The 20,561-nt window shown below is 34.3% G+C and overlaps 1 protein-coding gene across 3 annotated transcripts; it reads left to right on the top strand.

The window, feature by feature from the left end:
• Positions 1-1,628: 1,628 nt before the first annotated feature.
• On the top strand, positions 1,629-18,580 carry LOC144979658 (uncharacterized protein CXorf65 homolog; the record flags this gene model as incomplete). Of its 3 annotated transcripts, none has more annotated exon segments than XM_078926507.1 (3): positions 1,629-3,469; positions 13,383-13,469; positions 18,464-18,580. In XM_078926507.1, coding segments are annotated over 3 exon segments (250 nt in total), but the record flags the coding sequence as incomplete, so codon positions are not given.
• Between the last annotated feature and the right edge of the window lie 1,981 nt (positions 18,581-20,561).

Raw genomic sequence — 20,561 nt, 5'->3', positions numbered from 1 at the left:
GTTAATGATCTCCTCTCTGTTATAGACAATGGTTCATGTTCTTTGCTGAATTTGCTTGACCTATCGTCTGCTTTTGATACTATTGATCACAATCTTCTTCTCAAACGTCTTGAAATTACTTATGGCGTGTCTGGTGCAGCGCTTGATTGGTTTAGGTCATATTTGTTTAATCGTAAACAGATTATTACGGTGGATGAATATAGATCGGAGGAAATCTTTCTTGATTGTGGGGTTCCTCAGGGTTCAGTACTTGGACCCGTTCTTTTTGTTTTGAACGTTGGCCCTCTGTCTAAAATCATCAGAAGTTTTGGTCTGTCTTACCATCAATACGCTGATGATACGCAATTGTACTGCGTTTCCAATACGAGAAATTTACAAGAAGTATCAGCCAATAGTAAAAATTCTATCCAAAGTGTTAAGAAATGGATGAATGAGAACAGACTGAAACTGAACGATGATAAGACGGAGGTGCTGTATGTGGGGAACAGGAAGTGGAAAAGTGAAACAGATTTGAAGTTGGGGGATGCCTCTATTCAAATTGTTGACAAAGTGAAAAACCTTGGCACATTCTTAGACTCTGGACTGTCGATGGAGCATCAGGTTAATAATTTGGTTAGATCTCTCTTTTTCCAACTAAAAAAGATTGCTTCCATTAGACGGTTCATATCTGAGGAGGTGACCAAGCACCTGGTTGTGTCCCTCGTACTATCGAAATTGGATTATTGTAATGCTCTGTTGTTTGGCGTTTCGCAATACAATCTGAAACGTCTTCAGATTGTCCAAAACAGCGCTGCCAGACTAGTATTCATGAAGCGTAGGTGCGACTCTGCCGGACCTCTACTTCATGACCTGCATTGGCTGCCTGTTGGGAAAAGAATTAAATTCAAAGCTTGTGTTTTAGTGTATCGTTGTCTTGAAGGTACTGCCCCTTCCTACCTTTCAGAACTAATTGAAAGATATTCAAAACCCCGCCCCTTACGTTCGGCCAGTGATTCCACAAAACTAGTTGTCCCTCGAATTCGGAAAAATGCTGGAATGAGATCCTTTTCTCATTTCGGACCCTCTATTTGGAACGCCTTGCCCCCGCAGAGCATTCGTGAAAAAGAATCTTTGTCTATTTTTAAACGTTCGCTTAAAACATATTTGTTTCGATTTTAGTAGATGGTATGAGAAGCAAGATAGGTTTGGTTTGTGTTGTGTGTTGTGTTGTGTGTGTGTATGTGTGTGTGTGTGTGTGTGTGTGCTTGTGTGTGAATGAGTATGTTTCAGCCAAAGTAATTTGTAATTTAAGCGCTTAGAGTCTGGTGTCTCGGAGTTATAGCGCTATATAAGTTTTCAGCATTATTATTATTATTATTATTATTATTATTATTATTATTATTATTATTATTATTATTATTATTATTATTATTATTATTATTATTATTATTATTATATTATTATTATTATTATTATTATTATTATTATTATTATTATTATTATTATTATTATTATTATCATCATCATCAGTAGTAGTAGCAGTAGTAGTAGTAGTAGTAGTATAGTAGTAGTAGTAGTAGTAGTAGTAGTGTAGTAGTAGTAGTAGCAGAAGTAGTAGTAGTAATAGTAGTAGTAGTAGTAGTAAGAGTAGTAGTAGTAGTAGTAGTAGTAATAGAAGTAGTAGTAGTAGTAGTAGTAGTAGTAGTAGTAGTAGTAGTAGTAGTAGTTTAGTCCGTTCCACAACCCCTATGCACGCGTTGACGTGGAGATCTTCACAACCTAATGATGCGTTTTAATGATGTGACAATAAGCCGATATTTTTCATTGGTTTCAGTACCATACTTTGGGATTTTCTTCTTTACGATAAAAAACAAAGGGTCTAGGATGAGTGAACTTTTGTAGGGTTTAAGTTTACAATATTATACACAGTGAATTCTGTTGTGATTACGATCACTGAACTCCCCACAGTCTTGACTAGGGGTTTGCTTTTCACGAGATCCATGTGCACCACTCACTATCATTGCCATCCTGAATTCATAATGACACAGAAAATTGAATACTTTGCAAACACTTAACATAAACAATTGTTACATTTTAATAGAGTTGAAAGCCAGAGGCATAGCTTCCTGTTGTGATTTCTACATTCATTAAAAAAAAATAAAGACAATATTGATGAAACATGTAAATTTGTTACAATGAGGAAAAGTTACAAGTATTTCTCCACAGAGGCGAAGCGCAGAATTCTATTTCATGACATGCGGCGAATAGCATTATTAGTAATAGATTGCCCATAACCAGGAAATCAGAGTGGAGAGGTCTAATCGATTATTGTGTCATTTTAATTATGCACCTCTTGTATTTGAAAACTTCGGTTCCTTTAAAAGGTGATACCATACAAAACTTACATAGAATCTGGTATTTGAAGCGTCAGTGATATTTCACATTATTACATTCAAAGGACCCCCTCTCCCCTCCCCAGTGAACATAATTCAAGACTAGCAAACGTGTACCGTGCTCGATGGGGGACCAGTGGGTTTCGTGACATGTCTTGTGCGACCTTTATAAGTTGTCTTGTCTTGCTCAACAGTTTGTCGGAGATTATGTCTTTCTTTGTGAAAGGCATTTCTTCCCGCTCTATCGAAGACGGACATAAAAATTTGGAGCTTTGTAATGTCGCTTAAAATTTTAACCCACGTGCAAAAAAAAATCACGTCACCACATTGCGTACCTTTGGGGGGAATTTGCGATATTCCGTGAGCACGGTACAGTAGTAGTAGTAGTAGTAGTAGTAGTAGTAGTAGTAGTAGTAGTAGTAGTAGTAGTAGTAGTGGTAGTAGTAGTAGTAATAGTAGTAGTAGTAGTAGTAGTAGTAGTAGTGGTAGTAGTGGTAGTAATAGTAGTAGTAGTAGTAGTAGTAGTAGTATATCTGCTCCTATTTAAGAGAGTAAGATCATGAAAACTCTTGCCTGTTGGGCAGGGTGTAAATCATTTTAAAATAGCATTCTGCGCTATGTATTTGTATACAAGACCTTCTGAACAAAAATAATCACGTATGTGTGGCCGAGGCAAGTGGAACTTCTCCCTACTAAAGCCGTCCTGGTTTTTAAAATATTAAAATTGCATTCTGGGTTTATGGGTTAAACTTTTAATCCTCATTTTGTCTTCTAATAGATCTGTACTTTTTTATAGGTACCCTATAGTTTTAGGGTGTTAATGAAAAAATGAATCGAATTCTATCCTTCCTTGGTGTCAATGATTCTGAAATCACATTTTGTGTTTCTAGGTGTCACTAAATAAAACTGCCCCTGTCTTATATGTGCCAATGTCTTTACTTACTTATCCGAACCAGCGACCACCTGAGCTCTCACCCTTCGGTCTTGTGCCATGACGTAGAAGTTAGACGTCTTTTGTAGTTGTTCCAGGCGACTATAAAGTGTCTTACTGATGCTTGGATTTGATGGGAGGAATGTGCATCTCAGGTCTTCAAGAGGTTGGCATTCAAGCAAGTGGTGTGTTACTGTTTCATTGGGGTGTTGACATAGGGGGCAGGAAGGGGATGTGTCTTTTGTAATTTTGCTTAAATGGCTATTGAGCGGTATGTGTCATAAACACCTCATTCAATGCTGTGCATTACTTTATAGGACCAAATTGACAAAACATACATAAAAGCATCGTAGACAGTAGGAGAACTCTTAAGTATATAGATATCTGCAATGATGCAAAAGACAGCAGTGAATATGAATAAACTAATATTTTCAAATTTCTATGCTATGTTTACTCCACGATCTTTGTATTGTTGCCTTATAGGCATACAATCGAAAACCAAATGTTTGCATTCTGGGCTCTTTGCTCTTTTAACAATAATAGTTATATTAATAATAATAATAATAATAATAATAATAATAATAATAATAATAATAATATAATAATAATAATAATAATAATAATAATAAAATAATAATAATAATAATAATAATAATAATAATAATAATAATAATATTGATAATATAATAATAATAATAATAATAATAATAATAATAATAATAATAATAATAATAATGATAATAATAATAATAATAATAATAATAATAATAATAATAATAATAATAACAATAATAATAATAATAATAATAATAATAATAATAATAATAATAATATTAATAATCATCATCATCATCATCACAAAAAGAAGAAGAAGAAGAAGAAGAAGAAGAAGAAGAAGAAGAAGAATAAGAAGAGGAAGAGGAGGAAGAAGAAGAAGAAGAAGAAGAAGAAGAAGAATCAACAGCAGCAATGTAATAAAATAATTATGTTCTTTTCATACTGCTGATTTGACTATAATTAAAATCGTTTAATGGATCGTATTCATGTTATACAAAGGTAAATAATGGCCAATAAAGGGTTTGAAAATAAATATTTGCAAAACGATTTTACAATTATTGCTTGCCTGGGGGTTGTGTGGTTAAGGAACATTATGTTAAAAGACAATTACAGCAAGCTATAATATTTTTTGTAGATGGGGTGAAACTTGATGATATCACTGAGAGGTTAAAAAAATGATATATTTTAGTTAAATATTCACAGTCTCTCTCGTGGGATGACTATTTTATTGATCGATGGATAACTATTACCATCACTAATATTCATACCAATATTGACAAATTACAAGAAATCCTTTGTAAACCGTGTCTAAATATAAAATAAACAGACTTGATAATAATTATGCTTAAATGGTAGATTCGAAAAGCAATTGTTATTTTAAATCAGGACTTACTTACATTTTAATATGATGTATGGCAAAATTAATGATAATTGATTTTTTAACTTAATGAGTTGGGAAAAAAGACTTTACAATACTAGTTTGAAGTGGCCTCTAGACATTCCAAATGTCCAAGGTTTAGTCACAGGTTAAATACTCATCGCGCTCCTACACTAACGATCAAAACGTTTGACCTACAAAAATCTCGCCATATTTGACAAGAATCAATTAGACGCGAATATGTGTCACTTTCAAAAAGCTACTTTCTGTGCTTTTGGAGTTGAGAAAATTATTTTCCTTCCATCCTATTCTTTTTCTCATGTAAATCTGTCCATTGTAATAAAATCACGTATTATGCTAATCAGCAGTCATTTAGCTTGGTTTTTGAAAACCAGATTCGGCACTTACTGGCGTACTTTGAATGAGAAAACCAACATGTCGTGTATTAAGAATTGGTCATCAAACTCGCCCTATATCGATCGATTCAAATTACTCTCATCTTGGTAAAATCTCCTCAACCTGACACGTCGCATGGTCTCAGGTTCGAGAGTTTTTGTCGAGATGAGAATCGCTTTAATCGATCGAGATTTGAAAGACCGGTTTTCTGGCCAAATTTTAAAATTTGTATTGTACAGATTAGTGAATAGATTTATCATAATTTGTTTTGTCCTGTAGCATTAAACTCTACACGAAGCTCAAAGGTTGGCAACATTCTAATAGCTCGTCGTTTTCTAATAGGTAGGAATCAAAACAAAACAAATAATTGACACAATTTTAAAGTTGAATAATCCCCAGTACTGAGATACCGATCAAATATTTTAGGCTTATTTATTTATTTTTTTCATTATTATTCAGCCAGGAATAGAGGCCCGAAACCGACTTGTACATATATTCAGGTCTGACATCCGAACCCAATTATGGGCCTCGTGTTGTAATGGACAATATTTTGCGTCATTCTTTTTAGATTTCCAGTACAACAATGAGCCCATGAGCTATTGGGTTAACAGACCTGCAAATAACTGACGTCGACCGAAACCTATCATCGCGTCTACCACCTTATTATAATAAAAAAAAACGAATACAAAGCTTCAACAACAAAAAAACAAAACAAAAAAGAACTAAGCACTAAACACGAAATCCAGCTTCAACCGTTAACAAAAGTTGTGACGGTTATACTTAACGTTTAATCCAAAAAACAAAAACAAAAAAAAAAAAACCCGGTAGATTACTGTGACAAAAAACAAAAAAAAAACAAAACAAAAAAGAACTAAGCACTAAACACGAAATCCAGCTTCAACCGTTAACAAAAGTTGTGACGGTTATACTTAACGTTTAAACCAAAAAAAAAAAAAAAAAACCCGGTAGATTACTGTTTTAACTATATCATTGGGTAATGAATGATTTTAAACTCGAAAAGTTCAGTGTTTAATATTTTGTTATTTTAAGCTGTTACACTCATTTTTATTCATAAGGGACAGTAATTATTACAATAAGATTATCTTTTTCAACGAAAAGTCAGCATAAGTATAATAACCAAAAAAATCAGATTTAGCTAACATCTTTTGGAGGTTACACTCTTTGAATCCTTGATTTGGGACAATGCACGCACGTTAATTAGGAAAGACATACATTCTTAGAGAGTGTTGTTCCCTACTCAATCACGCTAGCTTAATGCAATAACTTATGTGGTATAATTGTAGAGCGCCTGTACCTAGGCCTACTATGTAAATATGATACCCATGGAGGTGTATGTGAATGACCAAACTCATAATAAGTCACTGGCTCGCTAAACCTCTGTCACCTTGGACGTCAAAATATTAATAATTTATGCTAAGGACATTATAGTGGCCTCAAGTATCCATTTGAAGGCTGCCTGTTGTCACTTGTCAAAGTGTTTTGTTGGGCTGGAACACAAGGGTTGTTATTCGCGATAACACTCTGTGTAATTCTAGCTGTCAAGGCAGAGAACAATATTATTATAGTAACGTCTTGAAAAGTACGGTACTGTCACTAAAGGCACATACCATTCTGGTAGATTAATATTGGTCTCATGCAGATAGCAAACTTTGTGGTGCTGTAAAAAGAATCTGTGAAATAGGTATATTATACACACTGGTCCACATTCTCTCTCTCTCTCTCTCTCTCTCTCTCTCTCTCTCTCTCTCTCTCTCTCTCTCTCTCTCTCTCTCTCTCTCTTTCTCTCTCTCTCTCTCACACACAAACACAATATATATATACATATTATATATATATATATATATATATATATATATATATATATATATATATATATATCCCACCCTCTCTCTCTCTCTCTCTCTCTCTCTCTCTCTCTCTCTCTCTCTCTCTCTGTGTGTGTGTGTGTGTGTGTGTGTGTATCTATCTATCTATTGATCTTTCTTTCTCTTTATTTATTTATCTTGTAAGCGCTTTGAGCAAGTTTCGTGGACATTGCACCATATAAATGCTCGATTAAAATGTGTAGCCTGAAACGTTTATAGATGCCATGCACTTAGTTAAGAAACTCACAACATCCGCCAACCGGATATAACGTACCATCACAAAACAGTATGTAACCTTAAACGTTTATAGACTGATTGATACAATTTAGTGAGAACTACCCTTTAAAAAGCTAGCTTAAAACAATAACGAAGACCTGAGTGGGGTCAATTTCGTTCCATCTATCAGGATTTTAATTAACAAAGTTTTAGTATAACAGGGATGGCAATGGTGTATGTCGGTTTGTTTTGTGTAGAAATTTAGGTGGTTTTGTGTAGAAATTTAGGTGGAGAGGTCAAGAATGCTGCTCTGTGCGCACGCGTCTCTTTTACCTGAAACTAGTCCACATAAGGTTATGTTGTATGTGTTACTTAAAAATTCTAATGTTCTTGGTGGTATAAATGAAAATACCACAAAACATCAAAGGAATTCGCGATAGCGTGACAACGATAAGATGTGTTATTCATATTTAGTATTCATTAGGTTTAGTAAATTCTGTATGCAAAGATTTACGACAATACACAACATTGTTTGAGAGAAACAAATCGAAATGTGTGATCATGTATTTTGAATCGGACTAGGTACTCAAATTCCAGGAGCGGTTAAAGTGCATATGAAAACATGCCGTGCCTGATTAGATCCAGCCAGGGTCATCGCGTGCATAATACACACGATCAAAATTCAGCACGACTTGCGCCACGATCGGGCGACGTTTTAAATGAGCATTTTCAGTTTCATTTCCTGTAGGACTTTGACTCGTTCAATGGACTTGACTGCGGTGACAACTCAATTTCATCCATGAAGTGATAAAAAGACCAAAACAATATTAAATGCGTTGTGTTTACTTCATTTCAGATCCAACTGTATTATGAACATTATGTGCGGCTATGTGGTCTAGTGGTATGACACTCGCTTTCAGATCGGAAGGTCCTGGGTTCGAGCCTCGCGCTCGGCGCATAGTTGAGTCCTTGGAAAAGGCTCTTTACTCACATTCTCTCATCGTACTCAGGTGTAAAATGAGTACATGGCCGTTAACAGCGTTGTCTTTGTCCGAAAAATTGTAATATCACCTAATAGGCGTCATGTCCCGTCCTACATGTTAAATGTTGCTGTTGACCAGGTACCCCTTGTAAAGCGCTTTGAGCACATTTAGTGGATTTTGCGCTATATAAAGCTCAATTTTAATTTTTAATTTTTTAAATTATAACCTGGGCTCATTTTTTTTCTGACAAAAACCACGGAATGACAAAGCGTTGTTGAGCCATAGAACATTATCATTATGAAAGCAAAATTGTTTCTTCTGGGTTTTTTTTTTATCACCACGTCTGTCAAAGTCGCAAAGCTTTGGATATTCTTCAATGCTGATGTCAAATTTTGAGCTGCATAGCTAAGCTGAATTACCTTTTGGAATCAAATTGACAGACTGCTGTGAGAACTAATAACATTTTTATTTTTAAAAATTAAATATTCTTTTAATATTGCTTCACATGGGCGACTTCCTGATAACCCATGATTACAAAAAGAAATGTCCATTTTAATTATTCAAGGAAAATAATTTGTCAGACGCATTGAAATTTGGACAAAATCGATGCTTGTTTATAATTTCATTTTGTGAGCTCTTATCCGTCACTCAGTTTCTCTTCATACTCAAATAGTTATTCGATCTTTCATTTGAACTTTTTGTTTTGTTTTGGTTTTTAATAGTAAAGCAAAAAAAAAAAAAAAAAAAAAGAACATTTCACAAAGCCATTCTGATCTGTTATAATGATTCTATGGCTCGAAAAATAACAGACATCCCCACCTCTCCCCGACCCCAAACCACAGAGTTAGTAATCGACAATACCACAATCCGATTCTGCCAACGGAAATCGATACAATGATCGACCGTCTGCTATTATAATTCCCCACTAAGTCAGAGTTCCTTTCCAAACACGCGTTCATTAGTCTGATCAATAAAATCATTTCATTTACAATCGTATACTTTTGATCCGGAAAAGGCAACGGCTTTATCAATAAAATGGATCAGATTTGAAAATGAAGTATTACTTCATTTTATAGAGAGTGCCTGATTAATTAATGAGATTGGTATCTCAGGACTCTTGGATTATAAGGTTTTATTTACAAAACAATAAACATATTTGGAATGTAACAAGAGTGATATTTTCATTTAGCTCAAAACCAAATCCCATATCAGTTTGTTGGGTTAACCAAGTGAGGATAAATGAAAGACGTTTTCTAAATATGAACAAAAATATCACCTTTCAAAATATCACAGAGAGAATATTTTATGGATTGTCCTAAACTGGTTCAGCTGGGAGACTGACAAGTTGTAAATAAATATCGTACAAGCACCAGGTCCATTTTTTCAGCAGTTACTAAGTTTCTGAACCAGGATTAACCACTGGATATGGTGTTTAATATGTGATTTTAGGTTTTAAGTGCAATTTCAATAACTATGTTTTTCACTGTGAAATTTGGAGGTGAGTGTGTTGTTGAAAATGTTTCACAAAATTACCAGGTTCTTATTCAATAGATCTTTATTTGCTTCTCTTTTTTTAAGAGTCATAATTTAATGTACGGCTTCGTGGTCTGGTTGTGTGACAGACGTATGACCTGTATGTCCCAAGTTCGAGTCACTCGTCTTAGGTGGTGCAAAATTTAGTCCTTAGACATTAAGGTTACTTCTTACTTAGACATTGAGGCAGATTCCTTACTTAGACATTGAGGTAGCCTCCACTATCAGACATTGAGGTAGCCTCCTTACTTAAACATTGAAGTAGCCTCCACTCTCAGACATTGGGGTAGCCTCCTTACTTATACATTGAGGTAGCCTCCTTACTTAGACATTGAGGTAGCCTCCTTACTCGGACATTGAAGTAGCCTCCTTACTTAGACATTGAGGTAGCCTCCTTACTTAGACATTGAGTCAGATTCCTTTCTTAGACATTGAGAGAGCCTCCTTACTTTTACATTGAGGTAGTCTCTTTTCTTAGACATTATATTGAGGTAGCCTCCTTACTTAGACATTGAGGTAGTCTCCTTTCTTAGACATTATATTGAGGTAGTCTCCTTACTTAGACATTGAGGTAGTCTCCTTTCTTTGACATTGAGGTAGCCTCCTTACTTATACATTGAGGTAGCCTCCTTTCTTAGACATTGAGGTAGCCTCCTTTCTTAGACATTGAGGTAGCCTCCTTACTTAGACATTGAAGTAGCCTCCTTACTTTGAGGTAGCCTCCTTTCTTAGACATTGAGGTAGCCTCCTTACTTATACATTGAGGTAGCCTCCTTACTTAGACATTGAGGTAGCCTCCTTACTTATACATTGAGGTAGCCTCCTTTCTTAGACATTATATTGAGGTAGCCTCCTTTCTAGTAGCCTCCTTACTTAGACATTGAGGTAGTCTCCTTTCTTAGACATTATATTGAGGTAGCCTCCTTTCTAGTAGCCTCCTTACTTATACATTGAGGTAGCCTCCTTGTCTTAGACATTGACGTAGCCTCCTTACTTATACATTGAGGTAGCCTCCTTACTTATACATTGAGGTAGCCTCCTTACTTATACATTGAGGTAGCCTCCTTACTTATACATTGAGGTAGCCTCCTTACTTATACATTGAGGTAGCCTCCTTTCTTAGACATTGAGGTAGCCTCCTTTCTTAGACATTGAGGTAGCCTCCTTACTTAGACATTGAAGTAGCCTCCTTACTTTGAGGTAGCCTCCTTACTTATACATTGAGGTAGCCTCCTTTCTTAGACATTGAGGTAGCCTCCTTACGTATACATTGAGGTAGCCTTGAGGTGGTGGGGTTTGAACTGCGACCTTATTGGTACGACAACTCCGCCTGGCAGGTGAGAGCGTGGCTCTACCGTGTGAGCTATCCACGAACACAAAAATATTCGTTTCAAACCCAAAGTCATTTCTAGATCCCTCTCCCCACTTCTTGAATCGCCCATTCGTTCGCCACCATCGCGAAGTAATTTGACCACAGTTAAGCTTAATAGCCAATAGTTCTCATCACAAACATATAACATAGAAACGATTGAGACATTGAGTATGCTCTGGTGTATGGGGTGAATTTTTAATTCAGAAAAGTGAGTGGAGCAGGCACTTAGTTGGTAACAACAAGATATGAAGTGAGTAGAAAGTGCCAGAAGACAATAGAGAATAAAAATTTTTTCCGCGGCGGTGGTGGGGTTTGAACCTGCGACCTTATTGGTACGACAACTCCGCCTGGCAGGTGAGAGCGTGGCTCTACCGTGTGAGCTATCCACGAACACAAAAATATTCGTTTCAAACCAAAGTCATTCTAGATCCCTCTCTCACCCACTTCTTGAGATCGCCGATTCGTTCGCCACCATCGCGAAGTAATTTGACCAGCAGTTAAGCTTAATAGCCAATATTCTCATCACAAACATATAACATAGAAACGATTGAGACATTGAGTATGCTCTGGTGTATGGGGTGAATTTTTAATTCAGAAAGTGAGTGGAGCAGGCACTTATGTTGGTAACAACAAGTATGAAGTGAGTAGAAAAGTGCCAGAAGACAATAGAGAATAAAAAATTTTTTTCCGCGGCGGTGGTGGGGTTTGAACCTGCGACCTTATTGGTACGACAACTCGCTGGCAGGTGAGAGCGTGGCTCTACCGTGTGAGCTATCCACGACACAAATATTCGTTTCAAACCAAAGTCATTTCTAGATCCCTCTCTCACCCACTTCTTGAGATCGCCGATTCGTTCGCCACCATCGCGAAGTAATTTTGACCAGCAGTTAAGCTTAATAGCCAATATTCTCATCACAAACATATAACATAGAAACGATTGAGACATTGAGTATGCTCTGGTGTATGGGGTGAATTTTTAATTCAGAAAAGTGAGTGGAGCAGGCACTTATGTTGGTAACAACAAGATATGAAGTGAGTAGAAAAGTGCCAGAAGACAATAGAGAATAAAAAATTTTTTTCCCGCGGCGGTGGTGGGGTTTGAACCTGCGACCTTATTGGTACGACAACTCCGCCTGGCAGGTGAGAAAAAAATTTTTTATTCTCTATTGTCTTCTGGCACTTTTCTACTCACTTCATATCTTGTTGTTACCAACATAAGTGCCTGCTCCACTCACTTTTCTGAATTAAAAATTCACCCCATACACCAGAGCATACTCAATGTCTCAATCGTTTCTATGTTATATGTTTGTGATGAGAATATTGGCTATTAAGCTTAACTGCTGGTCAAAATTACTTCGCGATGGTGGCGAACGAATCGGCGATCTCAAGAAGTGGGTGAGAGAGGGATCTAGAAATGACTTTGGGTTTGAAACGAATATTTTTGTGTTCGTGGATAGCTCACACGGTAGAGCCACGCTCTCACCTGCCAGGCGGAGTTGTCGTACCAATAAGGTCGCAGGTTCAAACCCCACCACCGCCGCGGAAAAAAAATTTTTATTCTCTATTGTCTTCTGGCACTTTTCTACTCACTTCATATCTAAATGATAACATGACAGTATTACGTAACTTCTGTGATCTTGAGGGTAATGTTGTATGGACTTGTGGGTCCTACTTCCAGACAGAGGGTACATTTACCAAGATCCGGACACGACAATCTCAACAGTTTATGGCTGGCAAAGGTGACCAATGAAGCTCCGGAGTCTTTAAAGTGGAGTCAGATAATGGAGTTTTCCACCAAGTCCCGATAGCAAGATATAAATGTTTAAAATATAAGTGATATGGGGAGTGGAGTGGTCTGGCCGTCAAGGCATAGGTTATTGAGAGAAGTGAGTGAGGAAGATTAAATCAGTCAGCTTTTATAATAAATGGTTACGTGACAGAAGGTAGAAAGAAAAGTATTCACTAATTTGAAATGAATTCAAAGAGAATGATATAAAAGGAATGATAATCCAATATTATAAGGTAAAGTTATTCTAAGCCTACCGAAATATAACTGGAGTGAGATGAACTCCGTTCTTACAAAAATAACGTTAATAAACTAAATGTGAATCTTTGTTATGTGAAAATGATGATGATGATGATGATGATGACGATGATGATGATGATGATGATGATGATGATGATGATGATGATAGCAATACATATACAATACTGTGTGCATGAATTATCTAAATCTTTTTGGATTTTTCTCTTTTCAGAGGAACGACAAGAAATCTTTAACTCCGGATGTCGAAATGACATTTTGCTCAATTTTATCAAAGAACGTTGCCAAGTAAAAAAAGAAGGTAATACTAAAATTTATATAAATTTGTCTTGGTTCCCAAACAGCAGGCACTTTCCAATTCATCATCAAAATAAATTACATTATGACCAATTAATTTAGAAAACCTCTCATGCTTATCATAGTTCAGTAGCGAAACACGATTTTTTTTTTACATGCCGAATATTTCTCTGCCGTCCATTTGGTTTTTTAGTAATGTGTTATGTTATTTTTAATGTTTTTTATGTTGGTTGAAGAAGAGTTTTGAGCCCGTGTTTGGTATTTCGTTCTTTTTTTTTTTTTTTAGGCTGTTATAATGACTTTGGTTTATTACTTTTGATTTTTGGCATGCTTTATATTGATTTGTGGCAGATTCTCTCCCCTTGGCTCGTTGGAGGATGCGTATTATTCAAGATTCGAAGCCAATCGTGTTAGTACTGACAAAGTTCCTTACAAGTGCTTACTTCATCTCTCAGCTTGGCAAAAACTATGAAACCTGAAATACGTGAATAAATAAATAAATAAACCTTATTTGACCATTTGGACACTTTAACATTATGTAAACAAACGCATTTTTTTTCAGGACACAAAATAAAATAGTAACCATCAATCACAATTTAAGTAAATTTAAGTAAATAGATGAATATCATGCAAAACAAGATTTATTCATATTACAAGAACCAATCTATATACCAATAAATCATCAATCAATCACACTTTAAGGATATAAATGGATACCGGGCAAAAATAAGATTCATCCACATTATAAGAACCAACTCATATACCAATTAATTAACAATCAATCATAATTCAAGCATATAAATGGGTACCGGGTTTTTAAAAAAGTATATATATATATATATATATATATATATATATATATATATATATATATATATATATATATATATATATATAGTATATATCAAGGACAACTGTACTGAAAGGACTGACATATGGAATCTTCAGCTCCCGCTAGAGGGGGCCAACAAAAAATATAGAAAATTCAAACCAAAATAACAGCAGGGGCATTATACGGCAAGATCTACCTTTTAAAAGAATGATTGTGAATTCTGGGTCCAAAAAATATTTAAATTTAATGATTACTATTATCAGCAGAGAATAAGAGTAGCCAAGAAACGGAAAGGATGAGTAGTTAGATATTCTAAAAACTGTCCTTATAGTGAATGATTCAGGATTATTTCTTTAGAAGCTTGATTAATGAATGTACATGTAAAGTGATGATGAGGATGAGGGTGAACAATTAGATGAAGGGGAAAGGAGATGTACAATATCAACAAAGGGAGGTAATCTGTGGAGGATGATCCCAAGAAAAAGATGAATACCAAAATATCTACTAAGGGATGCATCGTAGTTGTAATTAGGATCTCTCGAATTTATTAATTTTTTAATTTTTTGAACACTATTTCATCCCTATAAGGGACGATCGGTCTGCCAGGTAGAATTTTCAGTGGAACACCTACAGACCAATGTCTTTCACAAATAACAAAATCTGTCGGTTATGGTTCAATATCATCATGAGGAGGGAGTTTGTTTAACTATGTTTCCCGTTCTGGTTCCTCTTTAGGCAATCTGAACACACATTTGTTGGCTTTATTGTAGTTACAATTGCAATTCGCAACACCTCGATTTTCCTCATCTTGAATTTGCTAACAAATCACGTCCATGAACATCAGACCCACATGGGGCAAAAGTTCATGTGAGGAAAAACATTCGAAGTACTGGTTGATTCCATATAGTCAATGGAGTAGCATAAGATTCATAGTCCCATTCCATTCCACAGTCACAGAGTTAATAAAGTAACATATCAGATCAATGAGACAATACTATATATTCAGAGTACAATAGTCGGATTTTTAATAAGGGGCGCGCCTTTTTCTTCTTTTCCACAGCTGTTCACAATGTACAGCTGCAAAAAGGTGTATGAACCTCTGGATCATTTTGTCCAAATAAAATATATTTTTTCACGAATTTTAAAACAATAGGAAAGTTTTTCGCTTATTACAGCTATATTAAAATCGATAACTAGTAAGGACCGGAACCCAAATATGATTATAGTGTCAAAAATATGATTTTCCGCTTATCCATTTTGAAAGAATTTGTTAAAATGGAAAGTTCAGTTAATTGAAACTTATATGATGTTCGTACAGAATCCAAATATGAAGGAACGACAGACATGTTTACATTTTATAACAATCAATATACGTTATTAATGAATACAATGAAAGTGAACATTACACACTTCCAACATTATTTTGATTTCAAATTTTTGAGAAATAGCTTGTTATTTATGCCAAAGAGGATTACATAAATTTAATGTAGACCAGTCTGAAGTAGAAATTCATCAATTTATGATATAGTGTTTCCACAAATATTTGCTTGTGTTCAACAACAATAACATGCAAAACTCAGGATTAATTGTGAAATTCCAATTCCATAGCTGTCCTCTTTAACGGCTTATCGATAGATACAAGTAGACTTCTTTTCGCAGCTTTACGAGATAGGAACCGATAGAGATTCCGTACCATATCGTATTGTTTAAGAGCTTATAGGTTTAAAAGAAAACTTAAAATGCTGTGTGAAACGTTCATGCGTAGATACAATTTTTCAAAGTTCAATATAAACATTCATTGTTAATTTGACAATTTTGAGTATTTAATCACTAGCTAGTTCAAATGAGTTAAAGCTAGAGATTCATATCAGTCTTCGGTAATTGCGACGTGATGTAAATAAAAAGCAATAAATTATAAAGTCAAAATTGGCTGCAAACTACATAAGTTGATACTATATAACAGTTAATGTGTGTTGCTTTTATTCGGAAAATGGTATGATGTGAACTCATAACCACTAGCCGGAACCATCTACCGTGTCACAAGATTATTTTGAAAAACGATGAATTCATCTTACTTTGTGGTGCGAAAATGTTTACATTTTTTAGCAGTGTAAAATCTCTAATTGTATGACAGGGGTTTTAAAGTGGCTTTTTATAGGTCGTGAAGAAATCTTTTTTGTGACATGGCATCACAATACCGGCCAAAATCTTTATTCGGTTAAGAGAAATTGATTCGGAGGTTGGCACAAAGTTTTACAACTTTTGATAGAGGGACATCTGAGAAAAACTAGAAAAAATGTGCGCCATTCAGAAAAAAATCTGACTACTATACTATAGTTCATTCCTTACAGTCAATGAGTAGCATCAGAATCAGATCCATAGTTCCCTTCCATGTAGTCAAGAGTTAATTAATGAGTTACTTCTCAGATCATTGAGACAAAACTATATATTCAGACTACTAGTGCAATCCTATCAGCCAATGGAGTAGCATCAGGTCCATAATTCCCTCCCATAGTCACAGAGATAATTAGAGTGAGTGAGTTGAGTGAGTGTAACTGTAACAGTAACATCTCAGATCAATGAGGCAAAACTACATATTCAGAGTACTAGTCCCATACGATTTACAGTCATATCAGCAACACCAGATCCATGTAATGGGCAGAACTATATATTCAGAGTCCAAGTTCCATCACATTATCATACCCACTAACTATTCTAGTCTAGCTATCTAGCAATAGCAATGACTATCTAGCAATCAACCGTAGAAGTAGTAGTAGTAGTAGTAGTAGTAGTAGTAGTAGTAGTAGTAGTAGTAGTAGTAGTAGTAGTAGTAGTAGTGGTGGTGGTGGTGGTGGTGGTAGAAAGGACTGTTCAAGTTGTGAATTTGACTTGACGAGCAAAGGGCCCTCTAGACTTATACACTAGACTAATACAATAAAGTCAATATTTATCAGTTAACCATATAGAAAAAAAAAGATATAAATATAAAGCCACAGGCCATAATAAAATAAGGAACAGTAATCCGAATCAGGATGTCGGAGTCTAATCACCATAACTGTGCGACTCGACAGAGCAAGCACGACAATGGGTCCAACTATCGTCTGTAGGAATTACAGCCAGATGCTAATTCAAAATATTTCTTAAATAATTATTATTACGCAATTATTATTGGTACTTACCACTTTTCAAAGATTCTGGTTCGATAAATTAGTATTAGCCATAGTTATTAAAAGGAATTGAAAGCAGATTCGTACTTTCGATTTTAAAAAAATGATAACAAACCCAATCACTCAATTTGTAAGAGGGCGTCATAAAAAATAGTTCATACTTTCCTGTAAAATTGTTGATAGTTCACTACTTTTTATATATTTTCATATCATTCAAAACATAAGAAATATTATTCAAAACTCATCGTCGCCAATTATCCACTTTCTTATAAAGAACCGAAATTATAATGTATATAAAAGCTTAAGTTTTCAGGCAATAAATGAAGTATTGTGCCTGAAGCTGTTCGAACATGATAAAGCCTTATAAATACTTTACTTGTCTATGTATTTTTTACAATATAGAAATTACAAACAATCATAAATTGGAATAACGCCAGAAAACAATAGCTAATAAAAACGTTTATTGTGATGGGGACTTGAATCCATGACCCGACTGTTACGGTACCCTCCGCCTCCCCACGAGAGGGATGCATTACAATTGACGCTACCCCCCCCCCCCCCCCCCCCCCCCGCCCCCATCAAATAGTGGCATCTACTTTTGAATTTTTCTGCCTGAGTCGGATAATTCAACGATGTGTAGACGATGGTATTACGACCAGGACAACCAATTTTCTTATCTCATATCTGCCTCAGATCATATTCACGTCGATCGTCGTTTGAAAACAATTTTTCCACAAATAATTCTATTGTGATTTGTCTCAAAAGGCTTTACTTCGAGTTTAATTGGAAAATCGCTTTATATTATCCCAAAATGAAAAGCTCAACCGAAACAAAATTCATAAATTCTCAAAATTGTATGGATATTTGATTATTAGTTTTGTTACACAGCTCTGTGTATTATTTGTCAACATTTGTTTGCACAATTTAAAGGATATTTCCTCTTTTGAAATAATGTCTATTTAACAAATAGAATAAAAACAGAACTATTGTAATCACCAGATGTTGTTGACTTGTCAGACGAGAGAGGAATTATCAAGAATCTCCGCCATTTCCCCCAAGATTACGCATCCTCCTATCTCAAGAACAGGGAAACGTTAATACTCCTTCGTGTTGAAAGTAAGCACCAAATCAATTATGTTCAATTATTCTGTATTTCATGTTGCTATAATATGTGGTACATCGTCTCATCTGGTATTATGTCGGGATGACCCAAAAGGCAAAACAAATAAAAGAGAATTTAAAGTTAAAATAATACAAAACACATTTTTAGCTTTTCAAACTTTAAGACAAAACATTTGATATCTCCAATAAAACATATAAAATTACCCCAATATAAAATAAATTTTCAGCATATCAACCAGACATATTACCAGTTTAAATCAGATAGTCACTTATACACTTTTATTATATAAAATTCGCACATATTATAACCAGTACTGAAAACAGTAACAACAATCCTATAATATCATTCCCCCACACATTATTTGCCCCTAACTCCTTTATGCAAGTCCGAAAGTATAATGACGAACATTTGATATAGATAGCAAGAAAGATATTTAGTTATATATAAAATATAGAGGTTAAACATTATATATATATATATATATATATATATATATATATATATATATATATATATATATATACATATATATATACATGTGTATGTATATATGTGTGTGTGTGTGTATGTGTGTGTGTGTGTGTGTGTGTATGGATATATCGAACGCCCTTGTAGATTATATGCCTATGCACATATATAGATAAATAAATTGTCTGATTGATTGATAAAAAGTTGGCGACATCCATTTACAATGAAACAAGCCAAATGGAATTGTAAAACTTAATATGAAAAAAAAATCAATTCAACGATGAACATTATATTATTGGAAAAGATAGGCGCCGGGGCCTTCCAATTTTTAATGAGCTTACCATGTGATCCGATCTGGAGAGCAAACAAGCGAGGCGTAATCTTCCATAGCCTTTCTGTTTCTTATTTAAAGTTAGGACATTTTGGAAATATTGTTATACAAATATACAGATCCTTCAAAATTCATTTTCAAATTTCAAAATCGAGCAAGTGATGAATTGCAATGAATGATAGCCGTCCTAGATTCCATCAAAGGTTAGATAAGGTATATCTGCTTCTCGTGGTTGTGAGAGGAGCTATCAGATCGTTTCGCTGACGACTTTGTTTTATAATCATCATAATAGGATGATCTATCCTTCCCTCAGAGCTATAAATACCTGATGGCCACTTTGATTACATGTAGTTTTGAAGTTTTGGTGGCAAAAATCAATCATAGAACCCAGAAAGTTCTGTCTATTTTGAAAAAATGCTGAAATAGAACTATTATAAATAATTTTACACTTAAAAGTGATTTAACAGATTAATTAATTTGCGTTTGGATTTTAACACCATAATGAAATAATAGCTCTGTTATAACGGGAAAAAAGATAAATTGCAAAGCCATCTGATTGTTTTTATTGACGTTAAAGAGGTAATTAAGGTGAACACCGGTGTTTTGGATCCAATATTATGTACTCTGTAAATAACAATAATTATGATTATTTAACGAAAAAGAACTGTCTCGCTCATCCTCTGTTTATCTTTTGGTCATAATGATAATAATAATAATATTAATAATGATAATAATAAAAATAAATAAATAATAATAAATAATAATAATAATAATAATAATAATAATAATAATAATAATAATAATAATAATAATAATAATAATAATATGATGATGATGATGATGATGATGATGATGATGATGAATGATGATGATGATGATAGATATGATGATTTTGATATATGATGATGATGATGATCATCATCATCATATAATAATTAATAATAATAATAATAATATAATAATAATCATCATCACATTATCATGTTATTATATTATCATATTTTATTATTATATTATCATTATTATTATTATTATTATTATTATTATATTATTATTATTATTATCATTATTATTATTAATATTATTATTATATTAATTATTATTATCATTATTATATATTATTGTGTTGTTATTTTTATTATTTTATTATTTTTATTATTTTATTTTTAAAATTT

This window comes from Berghia stephanieae, chromosome 1 (genome assembly GCF_034508935.2).
Source record: "Berghia stephanieae isolate SIO BIC M18660-M18661 chromosome 1, UCSD_Bste_1.3, whole genome shotgun sequence".
Lineage (NCBI taxonomy): Eukaryota > Metazoa > Mollusca > Gastropoda > Nudibranchia > Aeolidiidae > Berghia > Berghia stephanieae.
Note: the sequence above shows the minus strand (reverse complement) of the source record. Positions and strands in the feature narration are given on the sequence as shown.